We start from the raw sequence: 24957 nt of genomic DNA on the forward strand, positions 1-24957 counted from the left end.
CATCTTTAGTATTACTCAACCTCCAACGTACAGTAAGTAGTTCTATAAGAAATTAAAGGAAAATTCATAAAATTTGAATCAAAAACTATACACATATTTTTTCACGCTACAGGCAAAACTATGATTTTTGATAACATTTGAAATTTTTTTGAATTCATAGACATTGAACACTGATGCACTGTGTTTTACATGTCTTATGGACATGGAGGGGGAAATCACTTTACTGCAATCAAAGCTATTGTTTTATAAATTGGGGCAGCCAGAATATGAGGACTATCTGGCTGCAACATCCATCACCCTAATGATGGCCAGAGTTGATTCAGCTGATCTGGCTGTCTAGGCAGGTGTCCCCTTCTTCCCTTCACCACTCCACACATGCATCCATCCTGAAGCTGTACACTTAGTCAAAGAGGACAACTTGTCCCGATAGAGGAGAACCTTCCCTGAGAAAGGAGTACTGTCCTTCGCTTACGGATATATGAACAGCTGCGTTCCACTGCTAGAACCTCCAAAACAAGCTCTAACATTGGGGCAGCTAGCCTCAAAGACGGCCCTAAACAATTCTTGCCTCTTGATATTCACGTCCTCGTGCAGTCCCCTCCCATACTGCACGAGGGTTGCTCTGTATGATAAACAGAATTGGGAAGAAGCAATGATGTATCATTCCTGAAGCCAGATCATAAAAGATACTATGGCATCTGCCTTATTCTCCCCTGAATTACTGGCTTTGGGGGAAACCAACTGCCATGTGGTGAGGACATTTAAACAACCTCTGGAGAAGCCCGTGTGGAGAGGAACTGAGGTTCTATGCCAAAAGCCATGTGAGCAGCCACCTTGGAAGCAGATCCTCCAGCTTAGCCCAGTGATTGTAACTCCTGCCACATTCTGACTACAACCTCATGAGAGACAATGAGCCAGAACGACTCAGGTAGCCTGCTCCTGAATTCTTGACCCACAAAACCTTCTTGGAGGTAATTTGTTATGCACCAATAGGTATCTATATATAAACTGAACTATAAAATTCCTATTGTGAACAGATGTATTTCTTACCAATGTCATCATCAGTTTTGTCTGCAGGTTCTTTTTCAAGACATTCTCGAACAAGATCTCGCCCCTGCAGTGGATCTGTTCGATCAATCTCTTCATCTTCCTCTTCTTCATCTTCAGAATCAACAGGTCCTTCTGGAAGACGTGTTAAATCTACATCTCCTACCTCACTTTCCGTAGCCTACAGAAAGAAATCTTGATCACTTACCATTTCATGTTATAAAAATTATATGTCACAATCTGAATGAAGCAAAACTACCCCTCCCACCAAATATTATCAAGAATTAGGCAACACTGTATGCTCTATCAAAAACAAAATGCTACTTATTTATAAAACGTTTCTCTCTGCCTAAAATACAAGTCATCATTTCAGTGTGACATCTAAATTGACAAATCTGAGCCAGTATGTATAAAATGGTCAAGAGACTCAAACATCACTAAATGTACTAATATCTGCTTTCCAACAAACACTTGTATTCCTTAAAAGTACATTTCCTAAAATATAAAGTGCAAGAAAGAGAAAGACAGTTTACCAACAATCATTTTAGGAGTACCTTGTTAGTATATGCTGGGTGTTATAAATAAGGTATTATTCTTTCAGCACTAGGTTTAGAGTCTAGTAGGGTAGACAGTCATGTAAATTAAGAACAGAAGTATAAAACAGCAGTACTGAAAAGTGCTAAAATTCAACAACTGTGAAGGATTGAACAAATACTTCTCTCTTTCCAATACCTTATTGTTGAATCTAACAGTAAGCAAAGAAGAGCCAAGGTTACTCTACCAGGGGTACCCAACCCCCCAGCCGCAGACAGGTTCTGGTCTGTGGCCTGTTAGGAACCAGGCTGCACAGCAGGAGGTGAGCTGCCACCCCTCCCCCCATCGCTCCCCATCGCTCGCATTACCATCTGATCCATCCCCAACCCCCCCCACCCCATCTGTGGAAAAACTGTCTTCCAAGAAACCAGTCCCTGGTGCCAAAAAGGTTCGGGACCACTGCTCTAAGCAATCTTAAAAAAATAAACTTATACTTACAACCTGAACTTTGCAAACATACTAGTCTCAGATAGTTGTAAAAGAACTAGCAGACTTTTAAAAAACTATGAATTTAAATGTTACTCATAGAAAACAAAATAAAATAAATAAAATTATTTATTTACTTTTTGTACTTTGTATTTTTTACTTTTTGTACTTCAGGACAAAATCAAATTGTCCTGAAGTGGATTATTAGGCAATATTTCTAAATATTATACTCAGTTGATTCATATAATAATAAATGAAAAAGCATGAATACTAAAGCAGATATGGAAAAAATGAGTAGAACGTACAGAAATTTCATAATAAATAAGCACTCATACATGAGGATTATTGAAAACTATGGAACCTTCATTCAAATATTTAAGTCTCATCTCCTGTGTTGAACATTTACTATTTTGTCTGCCCAGAAGAGGTTCTTCCTTCTTTTAGGGAGTTGATGTTCCTCTCCCACTTAACCCAGAGATTTCAAAGGGAAACAGTGCCCTGTTCCTGGCTAGGGAAGCTAAGGGAGAAAGTCCTTTCCTCTGGATTTTTATAACTGGAGCTGGAGGGCAGAGCATCCTTTCTCCTCCGGTTGATGAACTGGAAGAATGTGAGGCAGAACAGCCTACAGCCACATGGGAATGCCTTTCTGTGGTGGGAGAAAATGGAATCAACTGGCAGAGAAAAGGGCAGGGGAATGCGGAGGAAGGACATTGAACAAGACAGCAGACACAGAAAGAGATCGAGACAGACAGATGCAGAGCAACAAAGCAAAAAAACAAAAATATATCATGCAGGACAGAGATGGAAAAAGCACAGCATGTGCAACAAAGATGACCTGTGACAGAACGTGTCACAGAGAGAGAGAGAGGAAGAGCAATCAAGCAACAAGGAGTCAAAGGACTAGAGAGACAGGCAAACAGGGGCAGACACACTTGCAAGCATCCAGGTTCCTTGAGGCCAGAGCTGCCTCTGCTTTCTCTGGGGGTCAATAACTTATCTGTTCTGGCTTTAGTTAATTCAAGTTAAGGCTCTGATACCTGCAACTGAAAAGAGTTCTGATTTGTTATGTAAGACTAGGTTCTATACTTCTTTTGGACTTCTGCACAGCTTTAAGTAAGAGCTTTAATCAATAGTTAACAAACTAGATTAAACACGCAACTTGAAATCTTTAAGATTAGATAAACTGGCTCTTAAGGCTCTTATAGGGGCAATCCTATCTTATGACCAGCATGCTCTCCTGAGTTACATTTTGGTTATGAAACTTTAGGGTTTAAGCAGAGTGCATTTCTGAATAATATACCTTTGGAACTAAAAACTTGTTAAAAAGTTACAATCTCTTTTCAAAGATAAGTTGTTTTAATTTAAATGTATAGATACTAAAACGACTTTTCCAAAACCCAATTTATCTACAAACACTGATTTTAATCTAAGAAATGAGTGTTAAAAAACACTGAAGCAATATTTTTTACACACAAGTTAATTTTTCAGAATATAGATGCTCACCTCTGGAATAACAGCCTTTTTCTCTTTTATAAAATTTTAAGGACAATCTACCTTAAATCTGAGTTTTTAAACTACCCTGTCCTCATCTCAATCTCAGGTTTTCATCCCCTGACCAAGACTATTTCAACCTAGTCTCATTCTTATCTTTTAGATTATGTCTGATAAAAAGATGGATAACTCAAAACATAAAAAAAGGCAACGGCTTCCCTAGTGGCGCAGTGGGTGAGAGTCCGCCTGCCGATGCAGGGGACACAGGTTTGTGCCCCGGTCCGGGAAGATCCCACATGCCGCAGAGCGGCTGGGCCCGTGAGCCATGGCCGCTGAGCCTGCACGTCCGGAGCCTTTGCTCCGCAACGGGAGAGGCCACAACAGTGAGAGGCCCGTGTACCGCAAAAAAAAAAAAAAAAAAAAAAAAAAGGTAAGATGCAAAGGTGGGTGGGGGTGCGATGAATTGGGAGACTGGGATTGACATATATACACTACTGATACTATGTATAAAATAGATAACTATGAGAACCTACTGTATAGCACAGGGAACTCTAATCAGTGCTTTGTGGTAACCTAAATGGGAAGGAAATCCACAAAAGAGGGGATATATGTATATGTATAGCTGATTCACTTTGCTGTACAGTAGAAACTAACACAACATTGTAAAGCAACTAAACTGCAATAAAAATTTTTTTAAAAAAGGCAAGATGCAGTTCAGTTATGTGGATAATAGGGAAGGCTTACTGTCATCTGCACGAAAAGTGAAGATATTTTAAGAAAATAACTCTTTAGGTAGAATGAAAATCATGGGTAGTGACTGGGAGATGACTATTAAAAGAACTCTTTTAGGAACTTTCTAAGGCCATCTGCAAAGGAAAGAATATAATCTCTTCTTACCATTGTCCTCTTTTACCTGTACTTTTATCAAAGTAGGATAAAAGAAAAAGGATGAATAAAATTAGTTAAGAGAACATACTCAACTGCTAAAATGTTAAGAGTCTACAAAAGGGATAAGGTGGTAAAATAAGAATGAAGAATAAAAATATGGGGACTTCCCTGGTGGCGCAGTGGCTAAGAATCTGCCTGCCAAAGGAGGGGACACGGGTTCGAGCTCTGGTCCGGGAAGATCCCACATGCTGCGGAACAGCTAAGCCTGTGCGCCACAACTACTGAGCCTGCGCTCTAGAGCCCGCAAGCCATAACTACTGAGACCATGTACCACAACTACTGAAGCCCGTGCACCTAGAGCCCGTGGTCTGCAACAAGAGACGCCACCACAATGAAAAGCCTGCACACCGCAACGAAGAGTAGTCCCCGCTCACTGCAACTAGAGAAAGCCTGCGCACAGCAATGAAGACCCAATGCAGCCTAAAATAAATAAATAAATAAATTTAAAATATGTACAGCTTTAAAAATAAATAAATAAAAATATGAAAGAGTCTCAGTCGGAGGAAGATGGCATAAGAGTAAGACGCGGAGATCACCTTCCTCCCCACAGATACACTAGAAATACATCTACACGTGGAACAACTCCTACAAAACACCTACTGAACGCTGGCAGAAGACCTCAGACTTCCCGAAAGGCAAGAAACTCCCCACGTACCTGGGTAGGGCAAAAGAAAAAAAGAATAAACAGAGACAAAAGAATAGGGACGGGGCCTGCACCAGTGGGAGGCAGCTGTGAAGGAGGAAAGGTTTCCACACATTAGGAAGCCCCTTCGCGGGCAGAGACTGCGGGTGGCGGAGGAGAGCACAGCAACAGGGGTGCGGAGGGCAAAGCAGAGAGATTCCCGCACAGAGGATCAGTGCCGACCAGCACTCACCAGCCCGAGAGGCTTGTTTGCTCACCCGCCGGGGCGGATGGGGCTGGAGCTGAGGCTCGGGCTCTGGTTGGAGCGCAGGGAGAGGACTGGGGTTGGTGGCGTGAACACAGCCTGCAGGGGGTTAGTGCACCACGGCTAGCCGGGAGGGAGTCTGGGAAAAGTCTGGACCTGCCAAAGAGGCAAGAGACTTTTTCCTCCCTCCTTGTTTCCTGGTGCGCGAGGAGAGGGGATTAAGAGCGCTGCTTAAAGGAGCTCCAGAGACGGGTGCGAGCCGCGGCTAACAGCGCGGAACCCAGAGACAGGCAGGAGGTGCTAAGGCTGCTGCTGCTGCCACCAAGAAGCCTGTGTGCGAGCACAGGTCACTATCCACACCTCCATTCAGGGGAGCCTGTGCAGCCCGCCACTGCCTGGGTCCCGTGATCCAGGGACAACTTCCCCGGGAGAACGCATGGCGTGCCTCAGGCTGCTGCAACGTCATGCCAGCCTCTGCTGCCTCAGGCTCGCCCCTCATCCATACCCCTCCCTCCCCACGGCCTGAGTGAGCCAGAGGCCCCGAGTCACCAGCTCCTTTAACCCCATCTTGTCTGAGCGAAGAACAGACACCCTCTGGCAACCTACACGCAGAGGCGGGGCCAAACCCAAAGCTGAGCACCGGGAGCTGTGCGAACAAAAAAGAGAAAGGAAAATCTCTCCCAGCAGCCTCAGAAGCAGCGGATTAAATCTCCACAATCAACTTGATGTACCCTGCATGTATGGGTGGAATACATGAACAGACAACGAATCATCCCAAATTGAGGAGGTGGACTTTGAGAGCAAGATTTATTATTTTTCCCCTTTTCCTCTTTTTGTGAGTGTGTATGTGTATGCTTCTGTGTGAGATTTTGTCTGTATAGCTTTGCTTTCACCATTTGTCATAGGGTTCTATCCGTCCGTGGTTTTTTTTCTTTTTTAAAAAAAATTTTTTCTTAATAATTATATTTTATTTTAATAACTTTATTTTATTTTATCTTACTTTATTCTTCCTTCCTTTCTTTCTTTCTACCTTTCATTCCTTCTCCTTTCCTTCCTTCCTTTCTTTCTTTCTACTTTTTCTCCCTTTTATTCTGAGCCGTGTGAATGAAAGGCTCTTGGTGCTGCAGCCAGGTGTCAGGCCTGTGCCTCTGAGGTAGGAGAGCCAAGTTCAGGAAATTGCTCCACCAGAGACTTCCCAGCTCCACGTAATGTCAAATGGAGAAAGCTCTCCCAGAGTACTCCATCTCAACGCGAAGACCCAGCTCCACTCAACCACCAGCAAGCTACAGTGCTGGACACCCTATGCCAAACATCTAGCAAGACAGGAACACAACCCCACCCATTAGCAGAGAGGCTGCCTAAAATCATAATAAGGCAACAGACACCCCAAAACACACCACCAGACGTGGACCTGCCCACCAGAAAAACAAGATCTAGCCTCAACCACCAGAAAACAGGCACTAGTCCCCTCCACCAGGAAGCCTATACAAACCACTGAACCAACTTTAGCCACTGAGGACAGACACCAAAAACAACGGGAACTAAGAACCTGCAGCCTGCAAAAAGGAGAACCCAAACACAGTAAGATAAGCAAAATGAGAAGACAGAAAAACACACAGCAGATGAAGGAGCAAGATAAAAACCCACCAGACCTCACAAATGAAGAGGAAGTAGGCAGTCTACCTGAAAAAGAATTCAGAATAATGACAGTAAAGGTGACCCAAAATCTTGGAAATAGAGAAAATGCAAGAAACATTTAACAAGGACCTAGAAGAACTAAAGATGAAACAAGCAATGATGAACAACACACTAAATGAAATTAAAAATACTCTACATGGAATCAATAGCAGAATAACTGAGGCAGAAGAATGGATAAGTGACCTGGAAGATAAAATAGTGGAAATAACTACTGCAGAGCAGAATAAAGAAAAAAGAATGAAAAGAACTGAGGACAGTCTCAGAGACATCTGGGACAAAATTAAACGCACCAATGTTCGAATTATAGGGGTTCCAGAAGAAGAAGAAAAAAAGAAAGGGACTGAGAAAATATTTGAAGAGATTATAGTTGAAAACTTCCCTAATATGGGAAAGGAAATAGTTAATTAAGTCCAGGAAGCACAGAGAGACCCATACAGGATAAATCCAAGGAGAAACACGCCAAGACACATATTAATCAAACTGTCAAAAATTAAATACAAAGAAAACGTATTAAAAGCAGCAAGGGAAAAACAACAAATAACACACAAGGATATCCCCATAAGGTTAACAGCTGAACTTTCAGCAGAAACTCTGCAAGCCAGAAGGGACTGGCAGGACATATTTAAAGTGATGAAGGAGAAGAACCTACAACCAAGATTACTCTACCCAGCAAGGATCTCATTCAGATTTCATGGAGAAATTAAAACCTTTACAGACAAGCAAAAGCTGAGAGAGTTCAGCACCATAAAACCAGCTTTACAACAAATGCTAAAGGAACTTCTCTAGGCAAGAAACACAAGAGAAGGAAAAGACCTACAATAACAAATTTCCATTAGTTAGAAAATGGGAATAGGAACATACATATGAAGAAAATGGGAATAGGAACATACATATCGATAATTACTGTAAATGTAAATGGATTAAATGCTCCCACCAAAAGACACAGACTGGCTGAATGGATACAAAAACAAGACCCATATATATGCTGTCTACAAGAGACCCACTTCAGACCTAGAGACACATACACACTGAAAGTAAGGGGATGGAAAAAGATATTCCACGCAAATGGAAACCAAAAGAAAGCTGGAGCAGCAATTCTCGTGTCAGACAAAATAGACTTTAAAATAAAGACTATTACAAGAGACAAAGAAGGCCACTACATAATGATCAAGGGATCGATCCAAGAAGAAGATATAACAATTGTAAATATTTATGCACCCAACATAGGAGCACCTCAATACATAAGGCAAATACTAACAGCCATAAAAGGGGAAATCGATAGTAACAGATTCAGAGTAGGGGACTTTAACACCCCACTTTCACCAATGGACAGATCATCCAAAATGAAAAAAATAAGGAAACACAAGCTTTAAATGATACATTAAACAAGACGGACTTAATTGATATTTATAGGACATGCCATCCAAAAACAACAGAATACACGTTTTTCTCAAGTGCTCATGGAACATCACAAATCAAGCCTTGGTAAATTTAAGAAAATTGAAATTGTATCAACTATCTTTTCCGACCACAACACTATGAGACTAGATATCAATTACAGGAAAAGATCTGTAAAAAATACTTACACATGGAGGCTGAACAATACACTACTTAATAACAAGATGATCACTGAAGAAATCAAAGAGGAAATCAAAAAATACCTAGAAACAAATGACAATGGAGACACGACGACCCAAAACGTATGGGATGCAGCAAAAGCAGTTCTAAGAGGGAAGTTTATAGCAATACAATCCTTCCTTAAGAAACAGGAAACATCTCGAATAAACAACCTAACCTTGCACCTAAAGCAATTAGAGGAAGAAGAACAAAAAATCCCCAAAGTTAGCAGAAGGAAAGAAATCATAAAGATCAGATCAGAAATAAATGAAAAAGAAATGAAGTAAACGATAGCAAAGATCAATAAAACTAAAAGCTGGTTCTTTGAGAGGATAAACAAAATTGATAAACCATTAGCCAGACTCATCAAGAAAAAAAGGGAGAAGACTCAAATCAATAGAATTAGAAATGAAAAAGGAGAAGTAACAACTGACACTGCAGAAATACAAAAGATCATGAGAGATTACTACAAGGAACTATATGCCAATAAAATGGACAACCTGGAAGAAATGGACAAATTCTTAGAAATGAACAACCTGCCAAGACTGAATCACGAAGAAATTGAAAATATGAACAGACCAATCACAGGCACTGAAATGTGATTAAAAGTCTTCCAACAAACAAAAGCCCAGGACAAGATGGCTTCACAGGCCAATTCTATCAAACATTTAGGGAAGAGCTAACACCTATCCTTCTCAAACTCTTCCAAAATATAGCAAAGGGAGGAACACTCCCAAACTCATTCTACAAGGCCACCATCACCCTGATACCAAAATCAGACAAGGATGTCACAAAGAAAGAAAACTACAGGGCAATATCACTGATGAACACAGATGCAAAAACTCTCAACAAAATACTAGCAAACAGAATCCAACAGCACATTAAAAGGATCATACACCATGATAAGTGGGGTTTCTCCCAGGAATGCAAGGATTCTTCAATATACGCAAATCAATCAATGTGATACACCAATTAACAAATTGAAGGAGAAAAATCATATGATCATCTCAATAGACGTAGAGAAAGCTTTCGACAAAATTCAACACCCATTTATGATAAAAACTCTCCTGAAAGTAGGCATAGAGGGAACTTTCCTCAACATAATAAAGGCCATATATAACAGACCCACAGCCAACATCGTCCTCAATGGTGAAAAACTGAAAGCATTTCCACTAAAATCAGGAACAAGACAAGGTTGCCCACTCTCACCTCTCTTATTCAACATAGTTTTAGAAGTTTTAGCCACAGCAATCAGAGAAGAAAGGGAAATAAAAGGAATCCAAATCAGAAAAGAAGTTAAGCTGTCACTGTTTGCTGATGACATGATACTATACATAGAGAATCCTAAAGATGCTACCAGAAAACTACTAGAGCTAATCAATGAATCTGGTAAAGTAGCAGGATACAAAATTAATGCACAGAAATCTCTGGCATTCCTATACACTAAGGATGAAAAATCTGAAAGTGAAATCAAGAAAACACACCCATTTACCATTGCAACCAAAAGAATAAAATATCTAGGAATAAACCTACCTAAGGAGACAAAAGACCTGTATGCAGAAAGTTATAAGACACTGATGAAAGAAATTAAAGATGATACAAATAGATGGAGAGATATACCATGTTCTTGGATTGGAAGAATCAACATTGTGAAAATGACTCTACTACCCAAAGCAATCTACAGATTCAATGCAATGCCTGTCAAACTACCACTGGCATTTTTCACAGAACCTGAACAAAATATTTCACAATTTGTATGGAAAGACTAAAGACCCCGAATAGCCAAAGCAATCTTGAGAACGAAAAACGGAACTGGAGGAATCAGGCTCCCTGACTTCAGACTATACTACAAAGCTACAGTAATCAAGACAGTATGGTACTGGCACAAAAACAGAAATATAGATCAATGGAACAGGATAGAAAGCCCAGAGATAAACCAAGCACATATGGTCACCTTATGTTTGAGAAAGGAGGCAGGAATGTACAGTGGAGAAAGGACAGCCTCTTCAATAAGTGGTGCTGGGAAAACTGGACAGGTACATGTAAAAGTATGAGATTAGAACACTCTCTAACACCATACACAAAAATAAGCTCAAAATGGATTAAAGACCTAAATGTAAGGCCAGAAACTATCAAACTCTTAGAGGAAAACATAGGCAGTACTCTCTATGACATTAATCACAGCAAGGTCCTTTTTGACCCACCTCCTAGAGAAATGGAAATAAAAATAAAACAAATGAGACCTAATGAAACGTAAAAGCTTTTGCACAGCAAAGGAAACCATAAACAAGACCAAATGACAACCCTCAGAATGGGAGAAAATATTTGCAAATGAAGCAAGTGACTAAGGATTAATCTCCAAAATTTACAAGCAGCTCATGCAGCTCAATAACAAAAAAGCAAACAACCCAATCCAAAAATGGGCAGAAGACCTAAATTGACATTTCTCCAAAGATGATATACAGACTGCCAACAAACACATGAAGGAATGCTCAACATCATTAATCATTAGAGAAATGCAAATCAAAACTACAATGAGATATCATCTCACACTGGTCAGAATGACCATCATCAAAAAAATGTAGAAATAATAAATGCTGGAGAGGGTGTGGAGAAAAGGGAACACTCTTGCACTGCTGGTGGGAATGTGAATTGGTACAGCCACTACGGAGAACAGTATGGAGGTTCCTCAAAAAACTACAAATAGAACGACCATATGACCCAGCAATCCCACTACTGGGCATATACCCTGAGAAAACCATAATTCAAAAAGAGTCATGTACCAAAATGTTCATTGCAGCTCTATTTACAATAGCCAGGAGATGGAAACAACCTAACTGTCCATCATCAGATGAATGGACAAAGAAGATGTGGCACATATATACAATGGAATATTATTCAGCCATAAAAAGAAACAAAATTGAGTTATTTGGAGTGAGGTGGATGGACCTAGAGTCTGTCATACAGAGTGAAGTAAGTCAGAAAGAGAAAGACAAATACCATATGCTAACACATATATATGGAATCTAAGAAAAAAAATGTCATGAAGAACCTAGGGGTAAGATGGGAATAAAGACACAGGCCTACTAGAGAATGGACTTGAGGATATGGGGAGGGGGAAGGGTAAGCTGTGCCAAAGTGAGAGAGTGCCGTGGACATATATACACTACCAAACGTAAAATAGATAGCTAGTGGGAAGCAGCCGCATAGCACAGGGAGATCAGCTCGGTGCTTTGTGACCACCTGGATGGGTGGGAAAGGGAGGGTAGGAGGGAGGAAGACGCTAGAGGGAGGAGATATGGGAACATATGTATACGTATAATTGATTCACTTTGTTATAAAGCAGAAACTAACACACCGTTGTAAAGCAATTATACTCCAATAAAGATGTAAAAAGAAGATATATGAAAGAGTGGCCAGAAACATGCTAAAAAATTACAAAGCATTTTGTAATTTTTAAAAAAGTGTACAAAATGTGCTACATAGAGTCCAAGGTCTAAATCCTTGACCAGGGCTTCCCTGGTGGTGCAGTGGTTTAAGAATCCGTCTGCCAATGCAGGGCACACAGCTTCCAGCCCTGGTCCGGGAAGATCCCACATGTCGCGTAGCAACTAAGCCCATGCACCACAACTACTGAGCCTGTGCTCTAGAGCCCGAGAGCCACAACTACTGAAGCCCATGCGCCCAGAGCCTGTGCTCCGCAACAAGAGAAGCCACCACAGTGGGGAGCCCTGCACTGTGACGAAAAGTAGCCCCCACTTGCTGCAACTAAAGAAAGCTTGCAAGCAGCAATGAAGACCCAACGCAGCCATAAATAAATAAAATAAATTTTTAAAAATATATATAAATCCTTGACTAAACAAAGGCAAGCCAGGTCTTTAAGGTAAAGGTAGATATGAGGACCACCAGGACTGGTAGTCACTATATGATGCTGCTGAGGATGCAGTTCCTAGGAAAAACGTTTCTTTAATAACTAGATAAGATCTTTTTTAAATGTAGTATCCACAATATCCAGCATACAATATAAAATTACTAGACAGATGAAGAACATGGAAATGTGACCTATAATCAGGAGAAAAATCAATCAATATAAAGAGATGCAGGAATGATGAAATTAGGAGACATGAATTTTTGACATTTATTATAAGCAAATTCAAGGATTCAAAAGAAAGTACAAACATAATTAAGGGTAAAATGGGAAATACCAATAAAGAAATGTAAACTGCAAGAAAAGTAAACTTGAAGAAGGGCAATAAAAACTACCCAAACTGAAGGAAAGAGAGGAAAAAAGCCAAAAAGAAAATTGAACAGAGCCTCAGAGACTCACATATCAAGTTGTTAGAAAAAAGTAGGTCAAAAGGTATGCCACATTCATTAATGTAGGGTTTGAAAAAGATCGGAGCCCTGGCCTTTCAACTATTTTAACCCAGCAGTTGGAATACAGCAGACCCTCAGAAATATTATGATAAATAGATTAAGCCCAGAAAAAAACAAAAGTATGTTGGTGAAAGGGCTAACAAGTATTAAACTTCTTGCATTTTTCTTGTTCCCACAGTATGAATGTGTCTCTGTGTATATGTGTAAATATAATTTGGTGAGGCAGACAGTCTGAGGTGATTTTCTGTTAACTTGGCCTTCTCCAAATAAACCACCGGCGGATTTCCTTTTCCTGTTTGCATCTACATAAACATGGAGGTATGATGAGGGGAACTACAGGTTAGAATAAGAAGTTATACAAGCTTATAGAAGCCACATTCTCAAATTTAGAGCAAATACTAAGCCAGAATCTTAGACTTTCAGCACTTATCTTTTCTGAATTCCCATTTTTAATATTTCATTCAACCTTTTTCATGGATCACTTAGTCCTTATGTTTTCTCTCTGTCTTTCTAGTCAGGGCAAGAACCCTGTGAAATTAATCCTTCACAATAATGCTGTCCAGGCTGGCCCATTCCATTATCTCTACAACAAGGCAGGTGGTCAAAGTAATGCCTCCCTTGCTCTGGATCATCAATTAGTTAGCAGTGATCCTCTGCATTTTCCCTGGAAATATTGATTTCTACTTTCAAATGTAATTCAACTAAAAAAAATTCTAGATTGCTTTCTAAGTGCCAACACTGTGCTTAACTCAGTGTGAGATAACAAAAGGAAGAAACAAACTCTGCACACTACAAATTTACCATGATGATGAAAAAGATCAAGTTTAAAAGTAACCATACTAAAAAGCAGAGTGAAAAAAAGTGATAAGAGCCACAGAAAAACTGCTGTAGGTCCCAACATGTGAGAGGCAATACGAAAATGTCATCCAGGTGGAGCTGCAGGAAGAACAGCATTACCAAAACAGGGCTAGGAAAAGACAAACACATTCAGGGAATAGCACGTGTATTTGTCATGGACCAGAATCTAGAATGTGTTAAGTGGGAAACAGTGGAATATAAAACCAGATTTGCAGACTATGGTTAGAAATGAAAGGCTTGGAATTTGAATATAAATTTGAAATGAAGAGTGTGAATTAGATAATGGTGAAGCACTGAAGATTTTTAAAGAGAAGGAAAGTCATTCTTCTTGTAATGAAAGGAGAAGTTTAAAAAATGGCAATAGGCAAGGATAACTGAGACTTTGACTAGGAGACATGATATTCTTAACAGAAATATTAAAGACAAGTGGAAGAAAACATGTAGCAGGGCAAAAAGCTAGTTGAAGTATCAAAAGAACATGCAGGTGGAAACATGGCACCAGAGTTTTGGAGAGATTGGCAGTAGAGCTCTGAGTTAAGGAATTATGCTTCCATGAGGTGGGATTTTTAGGATCACATTTACTTCCTATATAGAAACCAAAAAAGATAGGTGGGGGATGAATGGGTACCTCAGGTTATTTAAAAATAAGTTAATGACAAGACAACTGCTTTAGGTTCAATAATTAACGTTTTACATTTTACAATCCTCCAGCTCTTGGAAAAGGAATCCAGAAAGCAAACCTCCTTATTTCTCTTGAGTATTCTTTGAAGATACATAAAATATTCTATCCAAGAACATTCTAACATCTTAATGCATAGTCTTAGCTAAATTTTAAGCTAATCTGATTAGAAACATATTCATACTGAAACAATTACTTGCATTTTTTCTAACCTGTGATAAATGCTTTATTTTGAACTTTCTTTGAGATCCAAGAGCTTTTAATTTTAAACCAGAACACATGAAAGCTCTCAAGAAGGAAATACATAGGAGCATAGTCATACATTTGGCCATATAAAATGGTACTGTAAACAATATTCCTGTTACAAACTGCTGTTAGTATGTCTCTCTTCTCTAGCCCCTCCAATCCTCTAAATTAAAAATACATTTCACCCTTGAAAACCACTGGTGTTAGTGACACCAACCCCCTTCCCCCTCACAGCTGAAATCCACATATAACTTTACAGTCAGCCCTCTGTACGTGCGGTTCTGTACGTGTAGTACTGTAGTATGTATTTATTGGGGGAAAAAAATCCACATATAAGTGGACCCATGCAGTTCAAACCTATTTTGTTCAAGGGTTAAATGTACTCGCATATTTTGTAAGGCTCTGCTTATACTGTTATAGGCCATGACTGGGTTAGGTATTCACTTTTAAAACCTCCCAAATGTTGAAATTTCGATAATCAGGAAAACTACTTCAAATGTTGCTGGTCAAGGTATATACACTGGCAACGTACATCTGTAACTAAAAGGTGCCTTGAAGGATGCTTGGTCCTGTCCAAAATGTCCATGGGCATATTTGGTCCATGCCAAATGGTCTGGGACAAGATCAAATAAATACCAAGGACCTTTTGGTGTGGACCAAACATCTGTTAACCAAAGAGTGTATTCACAGCTTTCACAAGCACTAAAAGGAGGCCTGAGGTTAAGGGAGAGACTGAAGGTCCAGTATTGATATTTAACTCTATGCTCTTTTCTTCTCTTTTAGTCCTGAGGACCCAATTGGACACACACACATAATTTAGTTGGTATTATTTACCTTATCTATAGTTTTTGGTTTTTTTTAATTTTTTAAATTGTAGGTCTAGAAATTCTATATTATAGGAGATATAGTTTATCAGTCTATTATTATTCTGTTCATATTCCTTTTACCCTCTAGTAATAATTCCTTTAATCCTTTCCCACAATTTTATTCAACTTTTTTTTTTTTTTCGCGGTACGTGGGCCTCTCACTGTTGTGGCCTTTCCCGTTGTGGAGCACAGGCTCCGGACGCACAGGCTCAGCGGCCATGGCTCACAGGCCCAGCCGCTCTGCGGCACGTGGGATCCTCCTGGACAGGGGCACGAACCCGCGTCCCCTGCATCGGCAGGCGGACTCCCAACCACTGCGCCACCAGGGAAGCCCTTATTCAACTTTTATTTTTAACTATACACTCTATTTATGTCCTCTTTATAAAATTTTTTAAATGTAGAAATAATAATGTCCATTGAGAAAAACATAAGACAAGCTGAAGGAACATAATAAAAACTACCCACAATCCTACCATCAGCAGAAAAACTGTTACTATTTGGTAACATGTCTTGAATTCATATATACATTCCATGTATACAGTATAAGACAAATACATATGTATTTATTTACTTTAAGATTCTGATTTCTTTTCCTTCTGTTTTTATCTTTGTATATTTGTTTTGTTTTAACCTTTATTCTGTTTATATCCTTTGGCTAGTGTCCTAGGCTTAACCAAAGTCTGAGTTTGGGGACTTTTACCTTCTTTGGCTGCACTTAAAAGAGTTTATCTTACATTTTTGCATATTTGACTTTAGTATTATAATAGTTTTCTCCTTGAAATTTCTGAATTTCTGTTTTGGTTCTTGAATTTCGTTGTTTTTGCTCATCTGTTTACTCTCCCTAAATTCATTAAAACTTATTTTATCTTGTTGGTTAGTTGACGCATTTCACAGCATCATCTTTTAACTATATGTTTTCATTTATGTGACCTTCTGGAAAACGTAAAACCAAAAGGGCAGAAAACAGATTGGTGGCTGCCAGCAGCTGGGGATAAGGAGAAGGAACTGACTAAAAAGGAGCATACAAAGCCCTTTTTGAGGTGATAGAAAGATTCTATGTCTTCATGTAAGCTATGCTAAAAAGGGTAAATTTTACTATTTGTAAATTACATCTCAGCATCAAACATATACATACAAACACACAAACACAATGACATAGGAAGCAGAACTGATATGACTTAACAGTGAATTATCATGATCAGGGGAGGAGGGCCAATGGTACTTCAGGTTTCTGGGGGTATGAAAAGGTATCCTGTTTATTTTGTAATGAAGGGACTTTTTTGATGTGCAGGAAAGCTGGCAAGGATACCTGTCCACATGTTATGCTATGTTAAAATGAATCTCTTAAAAGGTAGAATGAACTGTGGAAAGTGTTACTGAGGAAGGAAAACATACAAAAGGTTGGCGCAGGGCAGCCACATACATGGTCATGGTCCTACACGAGAAGACCTCCAACCATACCAGCAGGTAGGCTCAAGCCCCAGCTTCAGGTGGGTCATCCAGTAGGTGAACATCCTGTGGATGCTAATATAAGCGCAATTCTTCAGAAGCTCTTCCAGGATCTTGCCAAAGAATCAGGACCCTACTGTGTACAGCCCATCTATTAGTTCAGTGTAAAGCACGGCCTTTCCAAGTGACCTTGAACCTCAATCCCTGCACTATCCTCTTGTCCCTTTTCTCACAACCATCGGGGGCTCTGCTCCTTGCTCCAAGAAGGTGATCACATCTGGCTTAGAGATGGATATACTAGTGAGTTCAGGTACCTATAGTTCATCAACATTACATCTCTGCTTTACTGTCTCTCTTTGAAAGGTCCAGACATTCCCACTTATCTTGAGAAAAATCTAAAGAAAAATCTAAAGCCACATCCCTGAACTTTAAAAAATTAATCCAGGGTCAATCTTCCTTAGTGTTCTTCCCTAGGAAAAACACAGAGTCCAGAGAAGCACAGCTGTACTTTGACTTTTAGGTATGCAACAACTCTAACTTAATCCACAAGATACTTCTTTTGCAGAGGGGTAGAATGCATGAAGCCCAACAAATCCATGAACACAGTAAGTGGCCCCAGAACCACTGCACTGTTTTTAACTTTACTTTTTAAAAACTCCCTGTTCTATCTACTATAAAATGGTGAAGAAGAATTCCTTGTTCTCTCTACTATAAAATGCCAAACAGGGGGATTTAGATGGCATGTCCACAGCAACAATCTTTGTAGAAAAAAGCCTCACATAAACCAAAAATGGAGGCTTTTTTCCATTTTGCACCTGCCTGCAAACTTCCCTTAACAGAGGAACGCTGATTTTCATAAAACAGCTAAATCCGTGCAACTCAACAGAACCACAATCTAAACTGTTTTCCTCAGACAACAATGATTCTATTTCAACAAATCAGTACTCTATGGTAGCCACTAGCCGTATGTGGTACTCGAAAAATGTGTCTTGTCTGAATTGAGGTGTGCCGTAAGTTAATATTAAACTTTGCCTTTTGAAGACTTAGTATGAAAAAATAACTCATTTATAATTTTTAAACACTGATTACATGTTGAAATAATATTTGAATATACTGTGCTAAATAAAATATATTATTAAAATTAATTTTACCTGTTTCTTTTTAATTTTTAAATGTGGCCACTGGAAAATTTAAGTCTTTACAATACAAAGGCAAGTCTAATCTTCTTCATGACTTTACTTATAGAAGACTTAACTAATCAACTATTGAATATAATAAAAATCGCCTTTTTATAAATTTAAGTTCAGTTGTTTCAAGAACCATTTTCTAATGCAAGCAAATATTATATATTAATATAGATTCACTTGGATAAAAGAAATTAAAAAGAACACTATATTCATGCACTGCTGGACCATATTTAATCACTCTCAAAAGATAGATCACCTCTTTCATTAGGCTTGTAAATATGACACAGTAAACAAAGCATATTTTCTCAAAGACCTTATGTCAGAATTTCACACCCTAGTTAAAAGATACATGACCACCTAAGGCACAAGCACAAGGTATTCGGCAGAATTAAAAAAGCCATATGCACAGCAAACAAACTCCTAACGCATTACCTGATAGATATCTGATAAACTGCTGCTCCCAGAGTCACTGGCAATGCTACAACCAGACTGACTAGAAGACACATGAGTCACCTGTGGATGAGGGTTGTCTGCAATGTGCATCTTGGTAAGATCGGCTGGAAGCTGAAAAAGAAAAATAATTTAAGATAATCTAAATATCAAGCATTACCTTTAAAGAGTTCTTGACACACTGTAACTTCTGCAACAACATTTTGTTTTATGTATATTTCTGTGCAACCTAATTTCTCATCTAAATCCTCCATTCTTGGGAAAAATCTTAGAAAGTGATAAGAACCAAATCAGCATTCTGACTGTTAGGCAAGCCTACAGTGGAAGCCCACTTAGCAGTTTTCAAAAGACATTACCATGAGTAATGGTATTTCGGAGGAAAAAACTGGCCTTTCCTCAAATAAAAATATCAGCTGTTGCTACCGTAAAAGGTAGGAATGCTTGCTCACTCGCTCCCTCCCTCCCTCTCACAAATACACACATACACACACACACCTCACTAACACAAAATGGTTGCTAATTCCAGAATAAAACAGCAAAATCTTGGATTAAAGTACAGCATCTGGCACCAAGACTTAAGAAAAGTAACAGTTGGCTGCATTCAATGTTCCAAAAATTTAGTAAGCCTCTTTTCATTTAATATTGTATTAGCTTATAGTTGGCCCCTAAAAATTTGTTAGTAATCATAATTATTTAATGAATGTCTATGCTAGGTATAGGAATACAAGAGATGCAGAAGGAAATGATTCCACCACCTCATCTTTAATATGGTCAGCGATACAAGTTGTACAATATAATTCGCACCATAAAACTTTAAAAAATTTTACAAAATAAATGCTACAGGAGTTGAGACAAGATACAAACCACTGTGCTCCAAAGCGGTGAGAGAAAATTTTACAAAGGCAATATGATGATGTATTTTCCAAATAATTTCTCTGCAATTAGCTATTCAGGACTACTGAGAGAAATCTATTTACTTTTTAGAGCAGGGTTTCACATTACTTTATTACAGGAAAATGTTAAAGAAACACATGCATTAACAGTGGAAACTAAATATACTCTAAAGGAGAAAACATCCAAGCCTGAATTATATTATCTCAAGAGGAAGTCATGGTAATTATAAAAATTTACCTGAAAAAAACTACATAACAAACTTCCCCTGCTGGGATAGGTAATTCAGATGAATCCTGTAACTCATATATACAGAAAAACAGTAACACACACAATCTGATCCTTGAAGGTGCTTTTCTCTTAAGAGTATTTTCTGATTCCTAAAGAGGAGGCAAACAGGTTGAGAAGCACTTCTGACAGCCCCTGGTTAGAGAGACAAAAGTTATATTCGAAGGCCTAGCATGGAAGGGCCATGCTTTGGATTTGGACCCTGGAAAGTACATTATACCCTAGCAAATAAGTGTGATCCAAAAGTAAACTGATGCTCATTTTAGAATCATCTCAATCCCTGATTTTGGATTAAAGTTATACAGGATTACTAATGCTTCCAGTCAGCTACTGAAAGCAAACACAAAACTTCACCAAAGAAAAAAAAACAAATCATCCTAGGCCTCAAAATACTAAAAACAAATTCCATTGCTCAAATAAAACCAGGCACATTAGGAGACAAGATGGCATTCATGAAAACTAAGGGAAATAATAAACTCTAGAAACCAGTGAAGAAAAACTTCCAAAAAATGGAGTTATCAGATACAGATTCTAAAATAACTGTATTTAATATATACCAGTGGTTGGAAAACATTTTCCTCAGAGGACCAAAGAGTACACACTTTAGACTTTTGCAAGCCACATACAATCTCTGTGGTATTACTTTTTTTTCTTTGAAAATTTTTTTAAACAACCTTTTAAAAATGTAAAAATCATTCTTAGCTCACAGGTCATATAGCTCACAGGCCATATTTGGTCCAGTGTATCGATCATGACATACACAGAGAAAGACAACACTAAGAATTTTAGCAAAAAAACAGGATAGAAAGCCCAGAGATAAACTCATGCTCATATGGTCACCTCATCTTGGACAAAGGAGGCAAGAATATACAATGGAGAAAAGACAGCCTCTTCAATAAGTGGTGCTGGGAAAACTGGACAGCTACATGTAAAAGAATGAAATTAGAACACTCCCTAACACCATACACAGAAATAAACTCAAAATGGATTAAAGACCTAAATGTAAGGCCAGACACTATACAACTCTTAGAGGAAAAAACATAGGAAGAACACTCTTTGACATAAATAACAGCAAGATCTTTTTTGACCTACCTCCTACAGAAAAGGAAATAAAACCAAAATAAACAAATGGGACCTAATGAAACGTAAAAGCTTTTGCACAGCAAAGGAAACCATAAACAAGATGAAAAGACAACCCTCAGAATGGGAGAAAATATTTGCAAGCAAAACAACTGACAAAGGATTAATCTCCAAAATATACAAGCAGCTCATGCAGCTCAATAACAAAAAAACAAACAACCCAATCCAAAAATGGGCAGAAGATCTAAATAGACATTTCTCCAAAGAAGATATACAGATTGCCAACAAACACATGAAAGAATGCTCAACATCACTAATCGTTAGAGAAATGTAAATCAAAACTACAATGAGGTGTCACCTCACACCAGTCAGAATGGCTATCATCAAAAAAATCTACAAACAATAAATGCTGCAGAGGGTGTGGAGAAATGGGAACCCTCTTGCACTGTTGGTGGGAATGTAAATTGATACAGTCACTATGGAGAACAGTATGGAGGGTTCCCTAAAAAACTAAAAATAGAACTACCTTATGACACACCAATCCCACTATTGGGCATATACCCTGAGAAAACCATAATTCAAACAGTTATGTACCACCATGTTCACTGCAGCACTATTTACAATAGCCAGGACATGGAAGCAACCTAAGTGTCCATCAACAGACAGATGGATAAAGAAGATGTGGCACATATATACAATGGAATATTACTCAGCCATAAAAAGAAACAAAATTGAGTTATTTGTAGTGAGGTGGATGGACCTAGAGTCTGTCATACAGAGTGAAGTAAGTCAGAAAAAGAAAAACAAATACTGTATGTTAACACATATATATGGAATTAAAAAAAAAAAAGAAAATGGTTCTGAAGAACCTAGGGGCAGGACAGGAATAAAGATGCAGACGTAGAGAATGGACTTGAGGACACGGGGAGGGGGAAGGGTATGCTTGGACGAAGTGAGAGAGTGGCATGGACATATATACACTACCAAACGTAAAATAGATAGCTAGTGGGAAGCAGCTGCATAGCACAGGGAGATCAGCTAGGTGCTTTTTGACCACCTAGAGGGGTGGGATAGGGAGGGTGGGAGGGAGATGCAACAGGGAGGAGATATGGGGATATATGTATATGTATAGTTGATTCACTTTTGTTATAAAGCAGAAACTAACACACCATTCTAAAACAATTATACTCCAATAAAGGTGTTAAAAATAAATAAATAAAAAATGTTAAAAATAGAAAGTCAACAGATGGATTCAGTAACAAATTTGACAGAGCTAAGAAAAAACAGAAAAATAAACATTGGTCTGAAAATGTATCTAGAATGAAGCATGGAGAGTAAAAAGAATGAAGCTAGGAGAGAAGGGCCAAGAGCCAAAGGATATACAGTGAGAAGGTAACATCTGAATAACCGGAGTCATAGAAACAGAAGAGTACTTAAGGCATAGAAATGACGGCTAAGCATTTTTCAAAGTTAACAAAGGTACTCACAGACCAAGTAGCTTTAAGAATTACAGGCAAGGTAAATAAAAGCCAACCCATACCTGTGCACACCAGGGTAGAAGCGTTAGGGAAAGAAACAAAGAGAAAAGTCTTAAGAGCAGTCTGGAAAAAAAGAGATTGCTTTGACAAGAGCAAAATTAAACTGATGGCTGACTTCTCAACTTGGAAGCCAGAAGACAATGGAGTGTTATCTCTAAGAGCCAGAATTCTACACCCAGTAAAAACAGTCCTCAAAATGGGCAAAACAGTCATTTTCAGAGAAACAAAAATGAAGAGAAATACTCCCACAGCAGATCTACAGTGAAGAAAATCCACTGGGAGACAGAAAATGATTCCAAATGAAAGCTTCTAGATGAAGGAAAACCAATGAAAATCGGAAATGTGTGAGTAAATCAACATGAATATTGACTATATAAAATAGTAACACAAACCATAAGAAAGCTTATGTAGTTATATTAATGTCAGATGAAGTAGACTTTGAGACAAAAGCATTAATAGATGCAAAAGGGGACATTTCATAATGATAAAAAGTTCAACACTAAATAGATTTGCACCTAGTTACACAGCCTCAAACTGTATTAGGTAAAAAAAATGAAAACAATAAAAGAAGAACTAGATGAATCTACAATTACGCCACGAAACTTTTACCACCCATCTCTCAGGGACAGAATAAGCAAATAAAAACAAGTAGATACAGAAGATATGAACATAATTAACAAATCTGACCTGAAGTGTGTATATCAACACACAGAACACTGCAATCAACAACTATAGAATACATTTTTGGGCTTCTCTGGTGGCACAGTGGTCGAGAATCTGCCTGCCAATGCAGGGGGTTCAATCCCTGGTCCGGGAAGATCCCACATGCCGTGGAGCAACTAAGTCCGTGCATCACAACTACTGAGCCTGTGCTCTACAGCCCGTGAACCACAACTACCGAGACTGTGTGCTGCAACTACTGAAGCCTGCGCGCCTAGAGCCTGTGCTCCACAACGAGAGAAGCCACCGCAATGAGGAGCCTGCACACCTCAACAAAGAGTAGCCCCCGCTCGCCAAAACTAGAGAAAGCCCAGCAACGAAGACGCGCAGCAACGAAGACCCAACACAGCCAAAAATAAATAAATAAATTTATTAAAAAAAACCATAGAATACATAATTTTAGGGTATATACATAAACATTTATAAACACTGATAGTAAGGCAGCCCTCGACAAAATTCAAAAGGTTAAAATTACACAGAGAATATCCTATGATTACAGTGCAAATAAGGTAGAAATAAGTAATAAAAAGATAACTAGAAAACTATTATGTATTTGGGAAGTTATAAAACAAACCTCTAAATAGCCCATAGGTCAGTGAAGTCACATTGGAAATTAGAAAATATTTAAACAGAATAAAAATTAAAATGCTATATATCAAAACCTGTGGAATAAGCTAAAGCCATGCTTAGAGGCCATTTTATAGCTCTATTATGAGTACTAAAAAAGGAAGCAGAAAATCAAAGAGCTACCAATAACTGGTTTCAATAATACAGAAGATAGAGGAGTATGTTCCAGCTCAAAGATGTTCCTCTTACTTAGTGTCTACTGTTTAGATACAAAGAAAAAAATCTCACCTAGTAATGAAGTAGACAGAAAGGGAAAGACTGAATATAATTTTAAAATGACAAATGTCTGGTTGGGGTGTTGGGATGAGGAAGATATTTTATATTCCAAGATTCCTACAGAGGTAAGACCAAGGAAAAGGAGATCAACCATAAAAGTAACACAGTGAACCAAAGCCACAAGAGCATATCTATAAACTGGTTTGGTAATGATACTTACAACGTACTGAGTAATCATCATCCTTACTAGACCCTAAATGGCAAGCATTATTATTATCATCCCTACCTTACTGATGAGGAACTGAGGCAATTAGACTAAGCAACTTGCCCTAGACCTCACACTCACGTAAGCAGTGGAGTTGAAATTCAAACCCAGGTTCACCTGATTTCAGTACTCTGCTATACTCTACTTTATGCCAGGAACTCTGCTAGAAAAGATGAAAACAGATGGGTCCTACCATCAAGGAGCTCAGTCTAATAGTGGAGAGAACACAAAGAGTTATAAGCATATAGATCTGCTTTCTAAGTCATGAAGAAAACTTAGATCTTCATATAGGAATCCTCTCAACCTAGCTATCTGATGGGAATAATGATGATGATGATTGAAACTAACAACTGAGTGCTCACTATATTTACCAAATAGGTATACTACAGCAAATATATCCTTCTACATGCTTTTTATATAGATTATCTAATTTGAGTAAGGGCTACTACAAATTCAAGAATAGTGAGTAAAATAAGAATGATAAATGTAATGAAGGCTGTAGTAGGACTAAT

General features: G+C 38.6%; 1 protein-coding gene across 9 annotated transcripts in view; it reads right to left on the bottom strand.

Moving 5' to 3' along the window:
- The window catches only part of RAPGEF6 (Rap guanine nucleotide exchange factor 6), a 223374-nt gene that overhangs the window by 82559 nt on the left and 115858 nt on the right, over nucleotides 1-24957 (bottom strand). For all 9 annotated transcript variants that reach the window (XM_079917411.1, XM_079917413.1, XM_079917412.1 and 6 more), the window contains 2 exons: nucleotides 18803-18934; nucleotides 1051-1228 (listed from right to left, as the gene is read on the bottom strand). In XM_079917411.1, the coding sequence (XP_079773537.1) occupies nucleotides 1051-1228; nucleotides 18803-18934 (310 nt within the window). The remainder of the gene's footprint in view (nucleotides 1-1050; nucleotides 1229-18802; nucleotides 18935-24957) is intronic.

This window comes from Stenella coeruleoalba (assembly GCF_951394435.1).
Source record: "Stenella coeruleoalba genome assembly, chromosome: 3".
Classification (NCBI taxonomy): Eukaryota; Metazoa; Chordata; class Mammalia; order Artiodactyla; family Delphinidae; genus Stenella; species Stenella coeruleoalba.